General features: G+C 41.1%; 1 protein-coding gene across 6 annotated transcripts in view; it reads right to left on the reverse strand.

Moving 5' to 3' along the window:
* The window catches only part of KAT2B (lysine acetyltransferase 2B), a 101806-nt gene that overhangs the window by 55658 nt on the left and 21206 nt on the right, over positions 1 to 24942 (reverse strand). For all 6 annotated transcript variants that reach the window (XR_009350879.1, XM_059162504.1, XM_059162505.1 and 3 more), the window contains exon 2: positions 14091 to 14217. Coding sequence is in view for 4 of the 6 variants with exons in the window: in XM_059162504.1 (XP_059018487.1) it covers positions 14091 to 14217 (127 nt within the window). In the remaining 2 variants the exon portion in view is untranslated. The remainder of the gene's footprint in view (positions 1 to 14090; positions 14218 to 24942) is intronic.

Here is a 24942-nt window from a genome sequence, read left to right on the forward strand (position 1 = left end):
TGGTCTCAGGGTCCTGGGATTGAGCCCCGCATCAGGCTCTCTGCTCATCAGGGAGCCTGCTTTTTCCTTTCTCTTTCTCTCTCTCTCTCTGACTCCCTCTCTGCCTATTTGTGATCTCTGTGAAATAAATAAATAAAATCTTTAAAAACAAAAAACAAAAAACAAAAAAACCCAGATCCCTCATTCCCCAGTTTGAATAACTGGCTCCTAAACCCCTCCCCCCCAACAAAACTAAGTAGCAGCCGCCCAAGGTGGGAGCTGGCTCAATAATTCACCCTTTATTGGCCACTTTTTCTGCCTCATTTCACTTTTCTACTCCCTTAGCTTCATGCCAAATAAACTTATTTTTATTTTTATTTATTTATTTGATGGAGAAATCACAAATAGGCAGAGAGGCAGGCAGAGAGAGAGAGAGTTGGGGGGAGGCAGGCTCCCTGCTGAGCAGAGAGCCTGATGCGGGACTCAATCCCAGGACCCTGGGATCATGACCTAAGCTGAAGGCAGAGACTTTAACCCACTGAGCCACCCAGGTGCCTCCCCCCCACCAATAAACTTCTTATATTCAAATCCTTGTCTTGGAATCTGCTTTTGAGGGAGTACAAACTAAAATACCCAATCAAGAATGCCTGGGTGGCTCAGGGGGTTAAGCCTCTGCCTTCAGCTCAGGTCATGATCTCAGGATCTGGGATCAAGCCCCCACACTGGGCTCTCTGCTCAGCAGGGAGCCTGCTTCCCTCTCTCTCTCTGCCTGCCTCTCCGCCTACTTGCTCTCTCTCTCTCTCTCTCTCTCTGTGTCAAATAAATAAATAAGAAATTTAAAAATAATAAAAAAATAAAATACCTGATCAAAACCATTTTCAGAGTCAAGAGGATTAAGGATACTTAATTAGGATACTTAATTTGGATACTAAGAGGTTGGGACTTTTAAATGTCCACAAAGAAGCCAGGTTAAAGAACTCAGAATCAGGGGGGTAGAAGCCACCCCCTTTTCATTCCCTTCTTTGTGCATAAAAATGGAAAGGCAGAGTGATGGGCCCAAGGTCATGGGATATTGGTGATGGGCATCATGTGCTCATAACTATATGCATTTTATTTAAAGATTTTATTTCTTTATTTGTGAAAGAGAGAGAGAGAGTGCACAAGTAGGCAGAGCAACAGGCAGAGAGGGAGAGGGAGAAGCAGGCTCCCCACTGAGTAGGGAGCCCAACGTGGGGCTCCATTCCTGAACTCTGGGATCATGAACTGAGCCGAAGGCAGACACTTAACCAACTAAGCCACCAAGAGGCCCCTCTACATGCATTTTTAAATGATAAGAGGAAAGAAAGGAAATTTGGTGATCTGTCTGCCTTAGATATTGAGGAATAAATCTAGTACATACATCTAAATGTGAAAACACCAACACTATATTGTTACATTACCAAACAGAAATAGAGTAACTGACTAAAATGTCTCTCAGAACCTAAGTAACATATCATGGGAAAACTACAAATATATATATGTGTGTGCATGTGAAAAAATAAAATGCAAATCTATTCCTTTCTATTTGGCTATCCAATATGTGACTTCAACATTTTCTAAAAGAGGCCCCAAATTAGACTTCTTTCTAGGTAGAGTGATTGCATGGGTCATCCTTTTTTTTTTTTTTTTTTTTTTAAAAGTCTACAAAATTTTCCTTGAGGTCAGTGTGAAGCCTTTGGGACATAAACCTCATTCTGGAGACAACTAGGTCAAAATTTTTATGTCAGTTATTTACAGAAATAATTTTACTGAAGACTATTTTTGCCTTGTAATGTTTAATTGCTTTTCAGTGATAAGCCATGAAAGCAATCACTTCACAATATAACATCAATTCAGGGTGGCTGCGTGGCTCAGTCAGTTAAGTTTAAGAGTCGGCCTTTGGCTCAGATCCTGATCCCAGAGTCCTGTGTTCTGGTCCCTGCTCAGCAGGGAGCCAACTTCTCCCTCTCCCACTCCCCCTGCATGGGTTCCCTCTCTTGCTGCACCTCTGTCAAATAAATACATAAAATCTTTTAAAAATATATATAACATCAATTCCTTCAGATTCACCCCAGTATGAAACAGTGTAACTAAGGTGCTAATGTAAGTGAGTCTAACTCATGGAAGTACAAGCCATGAAGTATTTATTTACTTTTTAAACATTTTATTTATTTATTTGATAGACACACACTGAGAGAGGGAACACAAGCGGGGGGAGTGGGAGAGGAAGAAGCAGGCTTCCTGCTGATCAGGGAGCCTGACGCCCGGCTCAATCCCAGATCCTGGGATCATGACCCAAACCAAAGGCAGACACCCAACGACTGAGCCACCAAGGTGCCCCCATAATTTATTTTTTAAACCAGTAGTTCATTTTCTTTAAGTCACAAAACACTTAACCCAAATGAATTCTTAATCAGAACTAGAAAGAGCTATTCTGGTTAAAACAAAGGTGGAAATGCCTATTTTTCAGAAGGAGAAGTTGCAGGGGCGGGGGGCATCCCCTCCTCTTGTGGTGGGGGGTGCTCCACAGTTTGGAAAGCATTGTGTGTAAACATCTTCCAGCATATTCTGAAAAGCAGACTAGATAAACATTAAAATGCCTAAGAAGTGTGACCTTAGGAAGTTCATTTCCTTCTGATTCTCTGTATAATAAAGTCTGTGATTTCTCCTCAAAGCTGTGTGTAAGCCAAAGCACAAAGAACTAAGGAGCTGGAGACCGAGGGCAAACAGAACATCAAGTTTCCCAGAAGGAGGGAGGGAAAGGCGGAACTGGACAAATGGGGTTAACCTCTGCAGCACAAGAGTGTAGGTATCTCTTCCTCTGAGAATAAGAGAAAGGGGTGTCTGAGGTACAAGGGGGTATACTGAGGCAGAAGGATACTACTGTATGAAAAGGGTTAAGCTTCCTTGAATAAACAATGGTATGGGGGAAGACAGATTAAAGTAGAGAGGTGGTTCATCCCCTTGAGAAGAGGGAGAGAACAAAACAAAAAACAAACAACAACAAGCCAGGAGGTTTGGACAAGTTGCTAGGAAAGAGAAGCTTCCCTGGAACGAGAAAGCTAGACAAGGACAGTCACGTCTGCACTGTATAAATACTTCACTGTATGGACCTGCTGTATGCTCACACTCTCCACCTATGCGCCCCTTCTGATCAAGACCCCTTTTCCAGTCTCTGTATCTAGCTGTCAGCTCTCTCTGGGATGAGCTCCTCTCAACACATCCACACCACCAACTACCTCACAACCTCCCCAGTTCAGCATCAGTGTGCCACCATCAAGGAAAACTTCACCCTCAGGTCAAAATCCTCACGGCCCTCCTCAAGATGGCAATTCCCTCTTGCCAGCCCTGCTTGTGAGAGGCAGCCTGTCATCCATTCCTATGCTGTCCTTTACCGCCTGCATATTTCCAGTCACCAGATTCCAGGAAGCTTCCTCACTGTCTCCCAGAGTCACCATTCTTCCCTGTTCCTACCTTGCTGGTCACTGGGATCTCAAGCCCAGAGTACCGAAACCCCCAGACTGTGTTCTCTGAGCCCAGGGTACTCTTCCTAGAACACCATTTTCTACAAATGAGCCCACTTCCACCAAATCCAAACACGGAGTCTCTGGACCTGCTGACCAGAAACAGACAGGACTTCCTCAGGAGCCCATAATCACCCCTAACCCATGCAAACACCCAGGAGCACCTCACTCTAACTACCAAGCTAAACTAGCTATTGTACCGGTAACTCATTTTTAACTAAAAAGGGTCACTCCTCACGGAAAGAAACCCATCTTTTAATCTTTTCTAAAGAAGCCTTTTTGATGCTAATAGGTTACCTTCAATGATCTAAAACTTATTTTCCTAAAGAACAGGCCTCTCTCATGTAATTGTAGTGACTAAAAACTAAAAAATAAAAACTCAAAATCTGTCACCTATAATGCACAAATCTACAGCAGTTCATCTGCCACAGAATTTGTAACACGAAATTACTGCTATTTAAAGCTTCTGTAGGGGCGCCTGGCCAGCTTGGGTGGTGGGGCGTGCAACTCCTCATCTCAGGTTTTTGAGTTTGAGCCCCAGGCTGGGTGTGGAGATGCCTTAAAAATAAAACCTTTTAGGGGCACCTGGTTGGCTCAGTGGATTAAGCCTCTGCCTTTGGCTCACAGGTCATGATCCTTCGGGTCCTGGGATCAAGCCCCACATCGGGCTCTCTGCTCAGCAGCGAGCCTGCTTCCCCCTCTTTCTCTGCCTGCCTCTCTGCTTGTGACCTCTCTGTGTGTGTCAAATAAATAAATAAATAAAATCTTTCAAAAAACAAAAACAACCTTTTAAATAAATAAATAAAGCAAGCAAGCTCTTGGATCTACTGCTTGGTTTACCTTCCTCCACCAGAGAAGTTCCCATCAATGTACACTCTACCAACCGTGTGAGAGAAAGTGCCTTCCCCCACTCTTGCCTACAGTGAAGAATCATTCTCAGTAATTGAATCAATCTTGAAAATTAATGAGTCCCCACTCTTCTGATTCACATTCACTGGAATGCCCTTGGAGGGGGTTGTTTTTCAGGTTACTGGCCATCTGTATTTGTTCTTTTGGGCACTACTTTCAGATCCCCTGCCTATATTTTAGGATGTTAGTCTTTTTCTTATTGCCTTGAAAGAGCTTTAAGTCTGTCCTATTCATTGTAAATGCTCCTGGATTTTGTTGGGCTTTTGGGTAGGCTGTAAAGGAATTCTAAATTTTTCATCAAGTCAAATCTATGCTTGGCATTTCTTTAAGGTCTTGCTTGCAAAGGTCCTCCCTTCCTGAACAGACAAGGACAAAAATGTATTTTCTCCTAGCTCTCTAACAGGTTTGTTTTTAAAACTTAAAACATTCCTCCACCAAAATATCTAGGTCACAAAAGACCAAAAACAAAACAAAACAAAGCAAAACAGAAAAAAAGCTGAGGAACGGCTCCAGATAAAAGGAAACTAAAAGGACCTGTTGTGATACTGCAACTTATAAAGAAATACATATTTGGTTTTTGTTCATGGCACAGTGCTTCTTCTTTTTTTCCTGGCACTGGGTTTCTAAAACCCTCAGAATTTCGGAAGTTATGAGAGCAATAACGTGAAAGAAGAGTCTTTTGTTATTCATAACAAGTCCCTTGCAACCACACCTGAGTTTATGTTAATGAACTTTTAAAGTCCCTGAAGGATGGGGGCTGTTTGCCAGGGAAATCAAAGAAGTCACTAAAGGTTGGAATTTTCAGCCCCACTTTTCCTACCTATATGGTAGGGATAGGAAGTGGTCTGGAGGATGAATTAATCGCTAATAGTCAAAGATGCAATCAATCATGCATACATAATGTGGTCTCCATCAAACCCTAACAGAAAGAGTCTGGAGAACTTCCAAAGGGTGTTTGCAGAAAGGTGCTGGGAGAGTGGTGTGCTTAGAACTTCATGCTCCTTTCCCCCTGCCTTGCTCTGGGCATCTCTTTATGATAAACCAGTAATCAAATAAGCAAACCTTCTTCCTGAGTTCTGTGAGCTGCTCTAGAAAATTATCCACCCTCAGGAAGGGGTCGTCAGAATCTCCCAGTTTACATCCAGTTGGTCAGAAGCACAGGTAAAACTGGGACTTGCAACTGGCATCGGAAGCGAAGGAAGAAGAGGGATTAAGCCTTTAACCTGTGGGGTCTGCACTAACTAAAGGCAGTGTAGAAGTGAGTGAGAATTTGCAAGATACCCTCCAGCTGTCCACTGGAGAGCTGGAGAATTGCTCGTGTGTAAAACCCCACATATTTGGCGCCAGAATTATTCTGGAAAGGTTTTGAGTATGAGTAGACAAACTGTTTTCCTTCACATGACAACTAACTACACATGTGATTCTAGACTGGATGCTTAACTGTGAAGGAAAATATGCTATAAAGAACATTTTTGGGCCAACTGATAAAAGAATACAAACAGTACACTAAAATATGACATAAATGCTAAAATTTACTTAAGCTGGTAACTGAACTAAGGTTAGGTAAAAGAATATCTTTGATTTTAGGAAATATATAATGTATGTAGGGGGAAAAGGCTATATGATATATATGCAACATAAGTTCATACGATCCAGGAAAAATATATATATAGATCTACACACACACATATTTTAAAAAAAGAAACAAAGCCAATAGGGCATAATGCTACCAACAGGTAAATGTGAGTAAAATGGGATTTTGCTTTGGAGATGTCCTTTGTTACTTTTCTCTAAGTTTTTTTTTTTTTTTTTTTTAAATCTTTCATCCACCTGGAACTGAATATTCAAATAGAAAGGACCCTGCTTTCATTTCAAATAGTCTTCTGAGAGTATGGTACAAAACATGGATAGCATTACCCCAAGCTGGCCAACCCCTGTGACTTGTGGGAAAAGCTCACTCTTTCCCGTCACCCATGGCTTTGCCCAGTGTCCCCCGTGTGTAGGGAGCGGAGGGAAGCAGGGGGAAGGTGGGAGCCAGAAGACTGTGGGAGGTTCTGCTCTCTTTCTCTTGCTCCAGGAGGATGTACCTAGGCACCTCTCAGCACTGTGCCAGACTTACAAAGGCCCAGGGTGCCCCAGGGAGACCTGCCAAACGCCTGCTGCCAAGGATCACGGTGCAGCTGTTGCCTTGCTGGGAACAGGAAGCACACTGTCACCATATGCTGGGACCTTCTCTTGGCTCTGGCCCTGTGGATCACTGGCCTGCACTTCTCTTGAGGACAGCCTGCCAGTCCTCACATGCCCTGCACTGTGAACAGGCAGCAGCTGGGCAGGCCGCTACCATGTCTCTGCTCCTCTGGACTGGAAAGAAAGCAAACAGCACTGCATCCGCAGCCCTTGTAAGCTGTTCAAACACATTTGGTGCTCATGGGAATTTGAGGTCAAAGCTAAAAGAGGTAAAACAAATTCCTTCAATGAAACCTTCTGAATTGACTAACGTGCCAAAGTTTATCACTTAAAAGTGGTTTCCTCTTTTGAAATCTCAGATCTGGATGGAGAAAAAGAGAAGTTAAAAATTAAGAGCCCTTTAGATGAGTTCAGTCCAGCAGAAATAGGATACAAGCCACAAATGTACATATAAATATTCTAGCAGCCACTTTTAGAAAGGTAAAATAGGTGAAATTTTAGTAATACATTTTATTTAACTTCACACTAGATTTTTCATTTCAACATGAACTCAATGTACAAAAATTATTACTAGTGTACATTCTTTTGTCATTGTACAAAACCAGCGTGCATTTTACACTTGCGGTGCCACAATTCACGCCACAGTTCAAGAGCTCAGTGGCCACAGGAGACTAGCAGCTACTGTTATGCACAGTGCAGGCACGGACTACAAACTGTGAGAGCCCCCCTGCAAATAAATGCAACCAGTATCTTTTTAGTACTCCTGAATTCAGTGAGTGTTTATCAATGAAGGAATAAGCCAAATTATGCCCAAGAAACAGACCAGATTAGGAACTAGAGAAAAAGTCAGTCCTTAACCTTAGTCTCCTACAGAAAACCTACAATAAATTATTATAAATTATATATAATTAAAGATTATATAATCATTTATTATATATCTTATATATATAATTATAAATAATTATAGTAATGCAAGGAACAAACACTGCAATGCAGCCCCAAGAAAACCTTTATTCTCTCTACCAGGCTCTAGACAAGTCAAACCTTGGAGGTGAGAAGCCTTCCCCTGGAGAATGAAGGAAATGGCGGGCAGATGGTGTGAGCCTCCAGGTCTACAGCAGAGGTGGGAGAAAGGGCAAAGAACATGCCAAGAACAAAGAGCAGCCTGGTGGCCAAAATGCAGCATAGATGGTTGGGGGAAAGGCCAGACAGTAGAGGCCAGAACAATCCTGCAGGCTCAGCCAAAGCTGGACGTCATCCAGAAGAGAGTGGGAGGCTCAGAGGGGCTAAACGGGAGAATGTTTAGATCAGACTGGATCACGACTTTCTTAGGAAGCCAGGTGCACAAGGATGGAACAGGGGACTCCAGGTGCTGCTGCATATACAACAAAAGAACAAAGAGAAAAGACCTGAATTCAGGCAGTGCTGGAAGGAGGCATACAGAGAGAAAGTCAACGGGCCTTCATGATCCAAGGAAGGTAGGGAAAAGTAACTCACATCAAGTGAGGAGGACAAATATTATCAGATTTACCCACTTAACTCCTGCTGTCCCAGACACACAGCTCCTGACAACTTGAAACTCCATGTGTAAAAGACGGAATTAGTGAAAACAGGGACAGCCGGCTGGTTCAGCTGATAAAGCGTGCAACTTTTGATCTTAGGGTTGTAGGTTCAAGCCCCATGGTGGGTGTAGAGATTACTTAAAAAAAAAAAAAAAAAAACTTAAAAAAAAAAAAAAAAAAAAAACCAAACAAGAACAGAGGACACCCAGCCAAGAGAAATACGATGACTTGACTCGGATGGCTGTGCCAGGCCCCCTATTTATATCACTTGGCATCTGCACAGTACAAATATAAATGGGAACTAAGAGTGATTAAGTGGTAGAGGTCTATGCAAATGAATAAGGCTAAAGAAAATGACTTACTTATGATTTAAATGTTTGAAACAGTCCATGAGAAAAACACTCGTAGTCCCTTCATACCTACTCCTAGTCAAGAAAGTAAGCTCTACTGTAATTGGTCCATGGTAGTCTTTACTTGCCTTAGGAAGTTTCTACTGTAAATAAGCAGGTAAGCAGACATAACCACAGGGCAGGGGTTGTGGGGGGGGGGGGGGAGGCACCTGTCAATTTCTACCATTGCAATGTTTAAATATAAGTGTCTACATGACCCATGTTTATGCATCTATGTTTATCAGAAAAAGTGATGGCACTGAAAAAAAAACAAAAACAAAAACTGGGGTGCCTGGGTGGCTCAGTGGGTTAAGCCTCTGCCTTCAGCTTAGGTCATGATCTCAGTCAGGGTCCGGGGTTCAAGTCCTGTGTTGGGCTCTCTGCTCAGCAGGGAGCCTGCTTCCCCCTCTCTCTTCCTGCCTCTCTGCCTACTTATGATCTCTCTCTCTCTCTCTGACAAAAAAGAAAATCTTAAAAACAAAAACAAAACAAAACAAAAAAACTCCCATATACAACTGCAAAGAACTATCACTAGTCAAATTAAATAATCAGTTATGTCCTGGCATAGTTCAGAACAATGGACTCCAAAATGACAACAAAAATTCCAATAGTGATTTGATCACAATGGTGTTTCCTCCTTCCAGATCACAGAACCAGATTGTTATTTAAATAAGTAGTTCCCAAATAACGAATTTTTATTAATACTAAAATAAGGAGAAATGTTTGGGCCACTGAAGTGCTGTGTTAGGACCCTCTGTTGAATTTCTGTAAACTGAACCTGACTGTACCAATCCCAAATAAGAAACAATTTCAGAGAGGGGACCGGAAAGCTCTAGGCCAGAGGAAAATATAATGTGAGCCATATGTGTCATTTTAAGTCATCCATTAGCAACACTGAAAAAAGAAATGGGTGAAATTAATTTTAATAATGTTTCATTAACTCAGTATACCTAAAATATCATTTCAACATGTAATAATATTAATGAGAGAGCTCCCTTTTTTTCATACTGAGCTTTCAGAATCTGGCAGGTATTTTATACTTACAGCTCAACTTACAGCTATCTTTCAAGTGCTCATTAGCTCATGTAGTAAGTGGCTATAACACTGGACAGCATGGATCTAGACTAACCATTTCACTCTGTATATGAAGACAGCAAACTGCAAAGAAGTTAAGAGATTGGTAAACCGCTGAGCCCAGCCTAGATTTCTTGCTTCCTAATTCCTAATTTATAAAATATAAAACTGAATGTTTTATTCCCAGAAGATACAGAGGAGTAGCCAATGATGGCAGTCCAAGGACACCTGGGATGGAAGTTAACCTTCAGGAGAGCACATGAAACCAGAGCTCATTGTCAAGAGAAAATGTATGGCTGAAATGGATACCCAACAGCGAAGCTACAGAACAGACATGGTCTCAGTCAAGAAGCTTGAAGGTTATGTGTTGGTAAGGACAGAAATGTTCCAGGTTGACCCATGTGCATGATCACTGGAGACTGAATTCATATCCAGCAGAGTGACTGGGAATCAGGACAGTGTATGCAAATTTAAATGCATCCCAGGATGCAGACCTGCGTGAAGCCTAACAGAATTCCCTATACCCTAATCTCTACTTTGCTGGTAATATTTCAGAAGTAATTTGCACAAATAGGACACTATGTATGAAAACTGATTTAAATACTCTGGCCAAAAAAAAAAAAAAAAGTGAAGGAAGGGAAACTGGCCAAGTTTTATTTAAAGTTAGTTAGTTAATTAATTTGTTTGTTTGTTTGTTTGAGAGACAGAGGGCTCAAGCAAGCAAGCAAGGGGGAGTAGAGGTAGAGAGAGAGAAAGAATCTGAACCAGACTCTCTTGGCACAGAGAGCTGAGCACAGAACCTGAATCAGTGCTTGATCCCGGGACCCTGAGATCATGACCTGAGCCAAATTTATGAGCCAGATTTTTTTTTTTTAAATATTTATTTATTTATCTGACAGACAGAGATCACAGCAGGCAGGGAGAGAGAGAGAGGAGGAAGCAGGCTCCCCGCAGAGCAGAGAGCCCGATGTGGGGCTCGATCCCAGGACCCTGAGATCATGACCCGAGCTGAAGGCAGAGGCTTAACCCACTGAGCCACCCAGGTGCCCCTATGAGCCAGATTCTTGACCCACTGACCCACCTAGGTGCTCCGGATGTTGGCAAATTTTAATAATTAAAGCTGTCTGATGAGTACAAGGCACCTATTAAACTATTCTTTCTAACTTTACATATATTGGAGCTTTTCCATATTAAAAGTTTTTTTTAAAGGGGAGGGGTGTGGTTGAGAAGAAGCATAACCTCTGAAAAAGGTTTTCTACAGCCCCGATAATAAGACCAATAAATAAACTATGGCATTCTGCCAATAATTTCAAGAGCTTGAAAATGCACAGACATTTCAATTTTAAGAAAGCAGACTGAAAAGGGATGGGGGGAAGGAGAGGGAGAAAAATATTTTTAAAACACCTATAAACCTCAATACCCTGAGAAAAAGCACCGTCAGCAACTCAACAATGATCCCACCAGAGCTGCTCCTATTAGTACATATTAAAATATATGTCATATTTTCTAAACTGATAAAATGAGATTGTACTCATGATGCTGTTCTTTTTTTTTTCTTTTTTAAGATTTTATTTATTTATTTGACAGAGAGCACAAGTAGGCGGAAAGGCAGGCAGAGACAGAGAAAGGGAGAAGCAGGTTCCTCACTGAGCAGAGAGCCCAATGCAGGGCTGGATCTCAGGAGCCTGGGATCATGACCTGAGTGGAAGGCAGACGCTTAACCCACTGAGCCACCCAGGTGCCCCCATGATGCTGTTCTTAAGTCAGCTTGCCTATGTGGGAATGACCACCTTCCATGCAGTTCCCTAAGGGTGCAACGAGGGTTGGGCACGTGACAGATGCTACACCAATCAGATCCCATCCTCTAGGGATGGAATACTCACAGGGACAGGGGCCGATGGACCTCACCCAGTCAGGGCGTCCTGGACAGAAAGCCCACAAATTTATGCTTCTGAGATTCCCCGGACCAAACTGAAACTGGATTTACCATTGTTTTCAGCTTCTGGGATCTCCCGGTACCTTTTTATAAACACTGTTTTCCTACTTAAGCTGGGCAGAATTCCTATCTGTTGGCTGAAGCAAAAGAACTCTGGTAGTAATGGGAACACTACTATTAACAAAAAGAGCTAAGAGTAATGCATCATAATTTTCCAGGTACTATTCTAAAGTTTTTATAAGTTCTATCTCACTGAAGCCTCGCAACAATTCTTTTTATTTTTTTTTTTAAAGATTTTATTTATTTATTTGACAGAGAGAAATCACAAGTAGATGGAGAGGCAGGCAGAGAGAGAGAGAGAGAGAGGGAAGCAGGCTCCCTGCGGAGCAGAGAGCCCAATGTGGGACTCGATCTCAGGACCCTGAGATCATGACCTGAGCCGAAGGCAGCGGCTTAACCCACTGAGCCACCCAGGCGCCCGCCTCGCAACAATTCTATGAGATAAATACTATGAACTTCGATTCAGGGCTGAGAAAATGGAGCTCCAGGCAGATGAAAACATGCCCCAACGGACAGTGACTAGTTGGAGAGCCAAGATCTGAAATTGGGCTGTTGGAGCCTTAATTTAGTCCTAGATTATAAAACTTCCAATTAAGCAGCTTTATGACTTGCTTTTTTCATTTATAATATGTTAAGAAGGCCTTTCCATATTGGGAAATATATCATTTTTAATAGCCATATTGAATTTATAATATAGATTTTCATAATTCAAGCAATTATCTCCTACATTGGGGTATTTAGGTTTTTTCTAGTTTTTTAATGTCATTAATGTGACTGTAATTAACTGTTCTTTGAGTTTGAGGGCACATCTTAATTTATAGGTAGGTTAAATTTCTGGCTGAGATTTGCCAGGTCCAAGGATATGTACTTTTTTTTTGTTTCCATTCTTGATTATATATCACCCAATAAGGGTATTTTGTTTTCAAAGCTTGCTAAGAAATGTAAAAGAGAACAAAGTTGGCTTTTCTTTGTAAAAGGCCATTTCTGCCTTTGGGCATTCATGTCTGTTTACATGCTCAGAATGGAGACAATCTGCTCAGCTAAGAAAGAGAACTCTGTTTTTAAATGTTAATTGATGTAGGATAATCGGATTTCCCAATCAATACCAAATACAGTTGGAGCCCAGTGCTTAAGAAGTTTCTGAGCCAGCTTCATATTGCATCATATTTCCTGAGGCAAATTCTAAAGGGCACTGGCTCAGGGATCAATTGTGAAAAAGGTAGGTTATAAGCAAAGGTGTTCTGTGACTTCTGGAATTCTTCCTTTGCACCAGCTGTTTCAAAAATCAAAACTTAAATTATTTTAGATGCCAGTTATTACAATGCTGTAATTATTGGTGTGTTTATTTCTCCTGCGAGATCAAGGTTCTCTCTATCCTTTCTCAGAAGGTTAGTCCAGTGCAGTAACTTCCTGGGAAGATCACATGATCTACTTTTCTACTCTTTGAGTACTGAAATACCCTCCAGCTGAGTACAAAAGAAAATTTCAGACTCGGCCTACCACCATGCTACCTTGAAGGCGGACACTGAACCATTTGATATCACCAAGCCGCCTGAAAGAAAGAAGACATCCAAAAGAAGGCACCAACTTAGAAATGGTCGGGGGCGGGGAGGGGGTAAGCAACTTCAGTGAGAATGTTCTACCAGGAGCAGCCTGGACAGTACACTGGACACAGAGACGTTCTTTGGGAGACTGGGTAACTGAAGGTGGAAAAGTAGAATATCCCAACCTGATCCTGTATGAATCGGAATGTTAATTAATATCTAGGGAAAACTACCGTTCACTTTTATCTACCCAAACCAAACACAATTTAAAATTTTTTAACTTAAAACTCGTATCAGGACAAGAACATATTAGCACAGTCCTGTTGAGTAACAGGCAGAGTCTATCTTGCCAAACTGACAATGATTATCTTGCAGGGATAGATAAGAAGGTTGAAAGGGAAAACACAAGTAAACATTCACCAAACACAACCCTGAGGAAGAGAACGAGCTACCAGAAGCAGGAAACTAAAGAATACAAGGATACAATGAAGCACTTTCAGAAAGTTCAGACAATCAGAAAATAATAATAATAATAATAACAGTAGTAGTAAAAATTAGACAAAAAACCAGCTGGTCAAGCTTTCTATCCTGGAGATCAAAGACCCTCAGGCCCCGATCAGAATGAATCAGGACCTGGCACACTTTCCACCAGCTAGCTCAGTTGTCACATTTCATCTCATCTGGCAATCCCCCAGTTGAATCCAGCTCTCCGGGAAAAACGGGAAAAGATGGTAAGAAGGCAGTGCTAACAGCACAGGGCTTGTCACGCAAATTCCGGAGACTAAACAGACTCTGTTGTTACCCAGAGGCAAACAGCATGCAAGTATGGCTACCCCACGAAATTCAGTTAGAACTTTCAGGCAACAGTGACATCCTTACAGTTCCCTTGAAGATATTTAGGAACTCACCTAGTGCATGGCTACAACTCCGGCAGGATTCTGTTAGACTGACAATGATTTGCTGCAGGTCAGCTCTGGGGGGAGTAGGAGAAGGGTTGGGATTTTTCCAGCCATTACATTTACAAGACTCCTCAGCCTAAAAAAGGAACAGAGATAAAAATTATTTAACAGGAAGCAATGGACTCCATGCTTTCCGTGAGATCAATACCCACTAGTTACAGACAGCTACCCTCCCCACTCCTGACTTCAAAATTTCCTACATATGCACAAAAAATAAAAATAGAAAAAGGCAAAGAGGCTGTTTGATCTAGACATTTTGGATTTTAATGTCTTGGCTGGTTTCCTTTCTGCTGGCTGGAATTGAGAACTGCAGCTCAAACAGCAGATGCATGCCCTTTGATACCAGTGCCCCCAAGCAAATGTCCATGAAGTGGTCAGTTCTGAGAAAACGCATCCATAAAGCTGGCCAAGGCAACAAGCCAGACTGTCCAGAGATCCTTGGAACCTGGTTGGGGCCTCCACCATGACTGAGTCTTGCAACTTGAAGGCTCCAGTTGCAACTCTGCCCCCATGGACCAGGAAGGAAATCCACAAAACTGAGGAAGTTATCAACCTCAAGGAAACGAGGAGGGACACACCCATCTCGAGGCCACATTTGCTAGCTCCTCCAAGTCTTTTGTAGGCTCCCAGCTACATGATGGAGAGGGCCTCACTGTGCAGTCAGGGGTTTCCATCTTGATACTTCTCAGGTTCCTTGTACCAGAATACCAGTATTTATTATTTTAGCAACACTTAAAAGAAATCTTCCTTACGCTTCACATTTCCCTACCATCTTTGAGATCAGTGAATACGATTTATGATTTAGCCTTTTTGTGGAGTGTTGGGTATAAAGTTGAGGACATGGATAGAAAGATGTCAACAATTTTCAATCATAAAAATAAAATGGACACAGCTGACTGTGGGTGAGAGCGTTCTGTGTACACTGTCCAAATGGTAGCCAGTAGCCACAGGTGGCTGTTGAGCCCTTGAAATATAGCTAGTCCTTGGGACACTTGGGTGGCTCAGTTGGTTAAGCCGCTGCCTTTGGCTCAGATCATGATCTCAGGGTTGTGGGATCGAGTCCTGCATGGGGCTCCTTGCTCAGTGGGGAGCCTGTTTCTCTCTCTGCCTCTGCCTGCCATTCTACCTGCGTTTATGCTCTGATAAATAAAAATCTTCCAAAAAAAGAAAAAGAAATATAGCTAGTCCAATCTGAAATGCACTGCAGGTATAAAATATATACCAGATTTAGAAGACTAATGTAAAAACTTCTCATTAATTATTTTCACATTGGTTACCTGTTTGACCCATGTTTCACACTGGTTACATGTAGTATTTTAGTTAAATAAAAAATAGGAAAATTCATTTGACTGGTTTCTTTTCTACTTTTTAAATGTGGCTACTGGAACACTTAAAATTACATATGGAGTTCACATTCTTCTTCTCTGAAATGGCACTGTTCTAACAAAACAAATCAGACTTTTGTGCTTGGGCTTTGTGGTAGATCTTTGATCACAGGTCTTTTCACCCTGCTTCCCACCCCTGTAGCCCTCAAACCCCCAAACCCCGTAGCAGATGGCTGAAGTTGGTAGAAGTCGGATGTGTAGAAAATGACAGAACGGCTGCTACCTCAACTCCATACAGAAAATTCTCCAAGACAGGGACAGTTTCTGAAGTGTGTGTACATCTAAGAGAGTAAGGAAAGAAAGAATAAATAGCTGGCAAGGCAAGAAGGCCAAGGTGAAAGGAAAATATGTTTCTAAAGATAAGTTCCCTATGCTTCTGAAGATAAGCTGGACCTGATGAATGTTGGCAAGCCCAACCTGACTGCTTCTCACATGTTAACCCACTGGGGACAGAGAAGGCAAGACCAAAAATAGCAACTTGGTAGCACAACCCCCCGTGAGTAGCTCAAGTGACCCTCTTCTGTTTGGCCAAGGCATCAGGACCTGAAGGTTAACCACAGTGCTCGTTATTGAGCTGAACTGGACTTGAAATTCCCTATAATGAGCCATCCACTTCTTCAGAGATTGGAAAGTTCTCAAGGGCCATGTTTTTGAAGACTCTCATGAGAACTTACATGAATGCCTATAGTCTTTGTAGGGATGGAGGAAACCACTCGCCTTGGGGACTCCTCTCCTAGCAGTGGAATATCTATTTCAAGAGTCTCACACAGCCTCTGGCTTTTCTGAGCAGTTGGTCTGATCCTACTGCCCCTTCCAAAAAAGACTTTGGGTAGAGAAGGAAAAATGATGATAATAGTCCCAACAAATTAATTACATACAGCAGACCAAACATAGAAGGAGCAATAGCAATGGCCCAGAACCTTTTGAGTTTGCAGAACTAATTTCTAAGCCAAAGAACTACAATGCATACTGAGTCATTCATTCGACAGTATGTCTTTTTTTTTTTTTTTTAAGAATTTATTTATTTATCAGAGAGAGAGAGGGGGAGAGAGCGAGCACAGGCAGACAGAATGGCAGGCAGAGGCAGAGGGAGAAGCAGGCTCCCTGCTGAGCAAGGAGCCCGATGTGGGACTCGATCCCAGGACGCTGGGATCATGACCTGAGCCGAAGGCAGCTACTTAACCAACTGAGCCACCCAGGTACCCCACGACAGTATGTCTTGAAGGGCTACTCCGTGCCAGGTACTTTTGCGAGGTATGGAAAGGGAATGAATAAAGACCTGTCCTTGGGATAGTGAGAATGAGGCAAACAGACAACACAAATTAACAAATTATACAGTATATTAGAAAGTGACAGCACTATGGAAAGAAAGAAGTGATGGGGAAAGGAGGCTTGGGGAAGGGTAGGGCAGAATCTGAAATTTTAAGTAGGCTTTTTTTTTTTTTAAGATTTTATTTGATTTTATATTTGACAGACAGAGATCACAAGTAGGCAGAGAGACAGGAAGAGAGAGAGGGGGAAGCAGGCTTCCCGCTGAGCAGAGAACCCGATGCGGGACTTGATCCCAGGACCCCGGGATCACGACCTGAGCCGAACGCAGAGGCTTTAACCCACTGAGCCACCCAGGCGCCCCTTAAGTAGGCCTTTTTAAAGAAAGTGGCAATAAAGCAAAGACTTGAAGGAGCAGAGGGAGTTAACCATTAGATATATGGTAGAAGAACATCCCAGACAGAGGGAACAGGCAGGGCATAGTCAAGAGTGGTTGGCTCGCTCAACAAACAGCAAAGACCAGCATGCATAGGGCATAGTGAGCAAAGGAAAGAGCTGAGCTGGAAGTAGGAGAAATCCTACAAGGTCTCATAGGCAATTAGCAGTACTTCAGCTTGGTTATATGATCCATCGTCTCTCCTTTCCCAAACAGGATCCTCTGGGCTTGAAACGGGTATAGGAAGAGAACACAAAGACACGAAGCCAGATGTTTTCAAACTCATTTTTTTTTCCTTTCCTAGTGTAGAAAGCCTCCCCACTTTCTCTTTTCCTTTGGCATTACTCACAGAGGCATTCATTTTTCTGTCACTAACTTACAGGAGCAAATCATCCTATTTCCTTTCATTTTTTACCTCCACTCCAGGATCAAATACATATTCTGTTACACAGGGACGCACATTAATTATTCACACTTTCCTGAAATTATAAATCTCTTTAATATCTAGATGGAAAAGAACTCCAATACCTTAACCAAGGCCCACCAAAAGAACACAAGATTCCCCTGGAATTACCAAAAAGATGCCAAGTTGTCTAGTTAAGAGTTTCAACACTTACTAAGGCCCAAGATTAACTTTAAGGCTAGGAGTCAGGTGGGTAATAAATTCAGCTCAAAACCCCAAGGAATTATGTAATCTGGGAATCTGTCCTCATTCACCTAGGTAGCCGCATTAGCTTCTGACAAACGTGATGGCCTCTGCCATCTGGGCACATCAGCAATCACAGCCTAAGTCTCCTCCTTTGGCAGGTTTTCCACGGGCAGGCAGGAAAATTGGGAGGAATTCTGTATGGACCAGAATAACACCACCCACAGCCAGTATTTGTAACTCCAGATTCTCAGAAAGACCATGACCCAGTGAGATGAAATTCCTCCTTCCAAGGAAGCTTGAGAAGCCAACTTGTTCTGAATCAACCCAAAAGTATGGGGCCTCTACAAGAGCCATCAACCTCAACAAAACACCACTTTTTGGTTCAAAGGTTTGAGTCTACAGGTAAGAAATTGCTCCATCTCGTGCTTGGGGTTGAAATCCATGGGCTTATACCATAGCTTTTCACCTAACACTGTGTTAGGAATGGATTACCTCAGAAGACAGTGCTAACGGGGAGTGTTTTCTCTGTATTTAGACAGGGTGGAAAGAATGCAGAGGAAAAAGCATAGACAGAATGTGAACCTTTCCTACTCTCTCTCGCACTATTTATTCATTCTGCAAACACTAACTGAGCCCCTACTACATGTCCATCATAGAAGCAGATACCGCGGACACAACAAATTTCTGCAGAAATAAAAATCTATGGGTGCCTGGGTTGCTCAGTCTGTTAAGCAGTTCTCAACCTTAGAGGCATATTGGAATTAATATTAAGATTACTGGGGAGCTCCATTAAGCCTGATACCCACACCTGACTACAAAATAATTAACTCATGATCTTTGTGGATAGATACCAGGCATCAGTATGTTTCTTAAGCTGGTGATGCTGGTGTGTAGACAAAGCTGAGCATCTCTGATCTAAAAGAAGTGTTACTAGGAATGGACCCATGAAAAAACACACACACCTGGAGTGGATGGCTGGCTCAGTTGGTGGAGCATACGACCCAAGATCTCGGGGTTGTGAATTCAAGCTCCACCTTGGATGTAGAGATTACCAAAAATAGAATCTTAAACACACATACACTCACACACTAATTGGAGCATGTCAGGAAGACTTATACAGACGAGGGATCCTTCACATGGGATGAAAGGAGGGGAAGAACAGTCCATTTCTGAAGAACAGCAGCAAGTGTGTGCTTTGGAACATACTTCTTGACCCTCACCTCATGTATAGTTAAATATATAGGTGCCTGCTTTCTCCAAAACATTTTTATGGAATTTGAGACCACTGGTACTCTCCTGAAGCTGGGTGACAGAGGAGAAAAGAGAAAAGTTAACACCTTCTCTGTGTCAGAATTTTCTAGGATTTTTATGAAGGGGATAAAAGAACATGTCTAGTTTAAAATTCTAAAATTATCACTATAAACAAATATATTGCAGAATTCCCCCCCCCTTTTTTTAAAGATTTTTTATTTGTTAGAGAGAGAGAGAGAGAGAGAGATACAGAGCGCAAGCACAGGCAGACAGAGTGGCAGGCTAGAGGCAGAGGGAGAAGCAGGCTCCCTGCCGAGCAAGGAGCCCAATGTGGGACTCGATCCCAGGATGCTGGGATCATGACCCGAGCCGAAGGCAGCCGCTTAACCAACTGAGCCACCCAGGCGTCCCATCCCCCCACCCCCGCCGCCGCCTTTTTTTGAGCCTGTCATTTATAGATCTCTGCTTGGCCTTGCTTTTTTTAGTCATGGTATTTATATTAAAAATTAAACCTAAATTAAAAGCAAAAGGTTGAGAACCACTGGCCTAGAAGAGATAAGACTCTGGGACTGAATCAAATAGGTGATGCATACCAATTCCTCCTGAAGCTCTGCTCAGTAAATGGATTCCTGGAAATCTTCCCAAAGAGTTGTGTGGAAAGAGACAAGATCTTCCAGCAGCAAAACCTATAAACTAGAACATTCTTTCAAGCTATACTGCCTTTCTCAGTCTGTGGAGGAGCAAAGAGGCCGGAGACAGAGAAAATGGGCCAGAGGAAAGACGTGATGTTTGACTATTCTCCATCACAAAACAGACTGCCAGGAAACTCTGTGAAAACATTCTCGCTAAGTACTCTTAAACCTTTCTCCACAGCCCCTCAACATCCTGCCCTCATTCAACTCACAGCAGCAACAGGTGAAGGAATGCAGGCAAAAGGTGGGTCCGCAAAATGTTTCAGCTTAGGCTGAGGTTGGTAGAAGAGCTCCAGGTGACAGCAGACGCATCAGTGCCATGATCAAGAGGAAAGGACTTGGGAACTATGGAAATACAGTTTCAAATCTTAGCTGCAACACTTACTATGTGAACCTAGGTGAATCACTAACCCCTCCAAGCTTCCCAGTCTCTAAAGTGGATTTTAAAATACCTATCTCACAGGACTGTTGGGGGCATTAAGCAATGAATGGAGGCAGATGCTGAATTAATGGAAGTAGTAATAAAGATTATGGTGACTCTGATAATGTAACATGCAAGGAGAACTCTGTTAAGGTGAATGGTGAGGTCATGATGAACTATGACAGTTAGTACTTTAAAGCAAGGACTTGAAGAGGTTGCAACCAATGGAAGTAGTTTGAGGATACTGGCACCAATCATTAGGCAAGAGGCTATAGCTCTTACTGAACAAAAGACTAGGGAGCTTATGAATTAAATAAAAAGTTATGCTCTTCAAAGAATAAACTGGCTCCATTTCCACTGTAGGTAAGAGCAGTGGGAAGTCATTCAAAGGCTTACTGGGTGATCTTGTTGGACAATTTATTTTAACAGAAGTAAAGAGAAAGAGATGGCCACATTCTATATATATAATCACCTAGCAAGAACACAATTAAAAAAAAAAAACACAAAAAACACAATATATCAAAATCTGTGAGAAATGATCAACACTTAGGTGAAAACAAATACCCTTAAATGCATTTATGGGGAAAACACAAAGATTAAAAATAAACTATTCATTCAACTCCATAATCTAGAAAAAGAGTAAAAGAATAAACTCAAGAAAAATTGATAAAAGGAACTAATGTAAAAAAAAATTTAGGGAAATCAACAAACAATATCATATACCTAATGAGTAAAATAAATTGTTGATTTTTGAAAAGACCATTAAAATAAACAAACTCTTGAGACTCTAATGAAGGCAGAGAAAAAATAAGAGTGAGAAAGGAGATAAAAACTACAGATTTATAACTAAAATAAGTACTCTGGGGGCACCTGGGTGGCTCAGTGGGTTAAGCCTCGGTCTTCAGCTCAGGTCATGATCCCAGGGTCCTGGATGGAGCCCCACATCGGGCTCTCCACTCAGCAGGGAGCCTGCTTCCTCCTCTCTCTGTCTCTGCCTGCCTCTCTGACTACTTGTAATCTCTGTCAATCTATCTGTCATATAAATAAATAAAATCTAAAAAAAGTAATAAAATAAAATAAGTACTCTGTAGAACTTTATATCAATAATTATGAAAAACCAGATGAAACAAGTGACTTCCTAGGAAAACAGAAATTATCTAACCTCATTTAATAGGTAGTAAAGTTTTCTGACAACCCTAGAAGATAATGAAAAGGTCATCAAAGATATAAAAATGTCCCAAGATCATATGGTTTTATAGGTAAGTTCCAATTAACTTTCAAGAGCTAGCCAAAATAAATATAATGTTAATTTTCGGGACACCTGGGTAGCTCGGTCAGTTGGGTGTCTGCCTGCGGCGCAGGTCATGATCCCCATTGAGTCCCCTGTCAGGCTCCTTCTCCCTCTACCCATCTCTCTTTCTTCCCTCTCTCTGACAAATAAATAAATAAGATCTTTAAAAATAATTAAGTAAATAAGTAAAATTTTTAATTTTCCAGTAGCCACATTTTAAAAAGTAAAAAAAGTAAATAATAACATAATACACCCAAATATTACCACTTTAACATGGAATCAGAATAAAAACATTATTAATAAAACAATTTACATATTTTTATGCTAAGTCTTCAAAACCCAAGGCATATATGACCTCACATTTCAATTCAGACTAGTCATGTTTCAGGTGCTCAATGGTCATCTGTGGCTAGTGGCTACCACACTGGACAGCCAGGGACCACACTATTCCTTTTATTGTAAATTGTTTCAGAACATTAGAAAAAGATGAAAAACTCAACGTCATTCTATGAATCCAGTATAAACCTGACACAAAAACAAAGAGAGAGCAAAAAACACCAAAAAAGTCACTAGCCCAATCTCACACACACAAAAAACTGACATAAAGTATCTGTAAATTAAATGCAATAGTACACGATTAAAAGCATGCATTTTGGCACATAATAACTAAGTAAAGTTTATTACAAGAAAGCAAAGATAGTCCTTTCAAATTAATCAATTAACAAACTAAGAAAAAATAATTACAACTGATGCCAAAAAAGCTTTAAATTCATAAAATTCATAAAATTCAATATCATAAAATTCATAAAATTCATAATTTCCATAAAATTTAATATCAATTTCTGATTTTAAAAATAGCATATTTGTCATAGAAGAAAATAATCTTAACTTGAAAATAAACATTAGGGGCGCCTGGGTGGCTCAGTGGGTTAAGCCGCTGCCTTCGGCTCAGGTCATGATCTCAGGGTCCTGGGATCGAGTCCCGCATCGGGCTCTCTGCTCAGCGGGGAGCCTGCTTCCTCCTCTCTCTCTCTGCCTGCCTCTCTGCCTACTTGTGATCTCTCTCTGTCAAATAAATAAATAAAATCTTTAAAAAAAAAAAAAAAAAAAAAAAAAAAAAGAAAATAAACATTATACTAAATAGAGAGACACCTCATTCCTATTAAAGTTACCAAAACAAGGAAGCCCTCAATACAACCACTGTTCAGTACTGCCCTCAAAGAGGGTGCAGTACGTGGGTGGCTCAGTGGGTTGGGCCTCTGCCTTTGGCTCAGGTCATGGTCTTGGGGTCCTGGGATCCAGCCCCGCGTCGGGCTCTCTGCTCAGCAGTAGCCTGCTTCTCCCTCTCTCTCTGCCTGCCTCTCTGCCTACTTGTGATCTATGTCAAATAAATAAAGTCTTTTAAAAAAATATATTGTCCTGGAAGTACACAAAACTATAAAAATTGGCATACAATCTTTAGAGATTATCATAACTTATAAAGAAATAAATAAATCAGCTGGATAATAAGATCAAAACTTTTCTCTTTCTCAGCAATAACCACCTAGAAACTGTAATAGGAAAAAAAACCCTAATAATAAAAGCCATCAAATACTTAGGGACCAATCTTTAAGGAGATGAGTAAGATCTATATACAGAAAACTACAACTTTCTACTAAAGATTGGATGAGTTTCTTCACTGCAACAAGGAAATATGCAGTATTCATGATAGGAAGACACCATATTGTAAACCTAACAGTTCTCCTTTAATTAATCTGTAAGTTCCATAATCATTACTTATAACATATGTAACAAAGTATTAATATTCAGAATATATCAAGATCATCTATAAAACAATAAGAAAAAGGCACAGTCTAATTGAAAAAATTCGCAAATCCAGTATTCCAGAAAAATAAATGCTAAAGACAAATAAACCAACAAAATGGTCCAAGTAACTAGTATTGGAGAAATGAAAAATTAAAAGCCCTGTGGCATATTTCCTCAGACTAATTAAACTGGCAAAAATAAATAAATAAAACGTCGACACTGGTATCTAAAGTTGACCAAGATGTGAGGAAACACACAGCCTCATATACCCTGTGTGGGAAGACACACTGCCACGTTCGTGCCCTTTGGCTGAAGAATACTACTTGGGAGCTCTCCTACAGACATACTGACATGTGCTCAATGATATTCGTATACCATTTATTAGAGCAAAAGAAATATATATGTCATGTCAGGTAAAATCTGATCAATAAGGAAAGAATTTACTAAGTTATGTAGATTGGGGGACGCCTGGATGGCTCAGCCGGTTAAGCAGCTGCCTTCAGCTCAGGTCAAGATCCTAAGGTCCAGGATTGAGTCCCCGCCTCAGGAAGCCTGCTGCTCCTCCTGCTTGTGCTCTCTCTCTGATTTAAAAAAAAAAAAAAAAAAAAAAGCTATGCAGATGGGTACCACAGACTATTTACCCATACAACTAACTTGTACAGAACCTCTCTATAACTAAAATAGGTACTCTAGGTCCTAGTAAAAGGCTGAAAAACCAAACTATAGAATAATTCAAAGCATAATCCAATATCTTTTTTTTTTAAAATTAGTGAATAAGCAATTTAAACATGTATTATTCAGATACACAGAGAAACCAGATAGATAGATACTTATGGGGGAGGGCAAAACTGGGGGAGGAAAAGGAATATTCACATTGTACTTTATATTCTTCTCTAAAGTGCATATTCATGGGCTGCTTGCTAATTATCTTTAACATTAATTCATTTGAGGGGAACTCATAATTCCAGAAAAATTCCAACGACAATAAAAGAGGCTTAGTATAAATCAGTTGTGGGGGAGGAAGGGCAGAAACCACACATCCTTATCACAAACCACATTTAGGAATTCAAGGATCCAAAACTTTTCTTCCCGTGGGGTTGCTCATAAAAGCCTTTACTGAGGTTCAAGCCAAAAAGTAACAAGCATGCAATTCTTAAAGAAGACAATATAGATTTTTAAAGATATAAATCTTAACTTCACTATTGCAACAGACTTAGAGTAATCAGCCCAGAAAGAAAACTTTATTCCCCTCTTGTCTTAACATGACAGGGAAGAATGGCCGTGTTCATGGAGGGCTGAAAATGGGTCACAGATCTCATGGCAGAGAGATTTTGGAAGAATAAACTCTTGTACTGCCCTTACTAATAAAAAATGTTACATCCCAAATATTAACCACACTTATTTAAGCTACTTGTGACAGAAGTGCTTAATGAATTCAACAATAAACACTCACAAATGTAACTGAATAAAGGACTTTTTCTTTCAGAACTGGCTCACTTTGCTTCCCCCACTGAGTCCTGGGATCTCAGCAGCTTTCACAAAGTAGACTTTCATGTCTTTTGTTAGAACAAACGAGACTTCTTCCAAATAAATAGAAAACT

This window comes from Mustela lutreola, chromosome 2, assembly GCF_030435805.1.
Source record: "Mustela lutreola isolate mMusLut2 chromosome 2, mMusLut2.pri, whole genome shotgun sequence".
NCBI lineage: Eukaryota > Metazoa > Chordata > Mammalia > Carnivora > Mustelidae > Mustela > Mustela lutreola.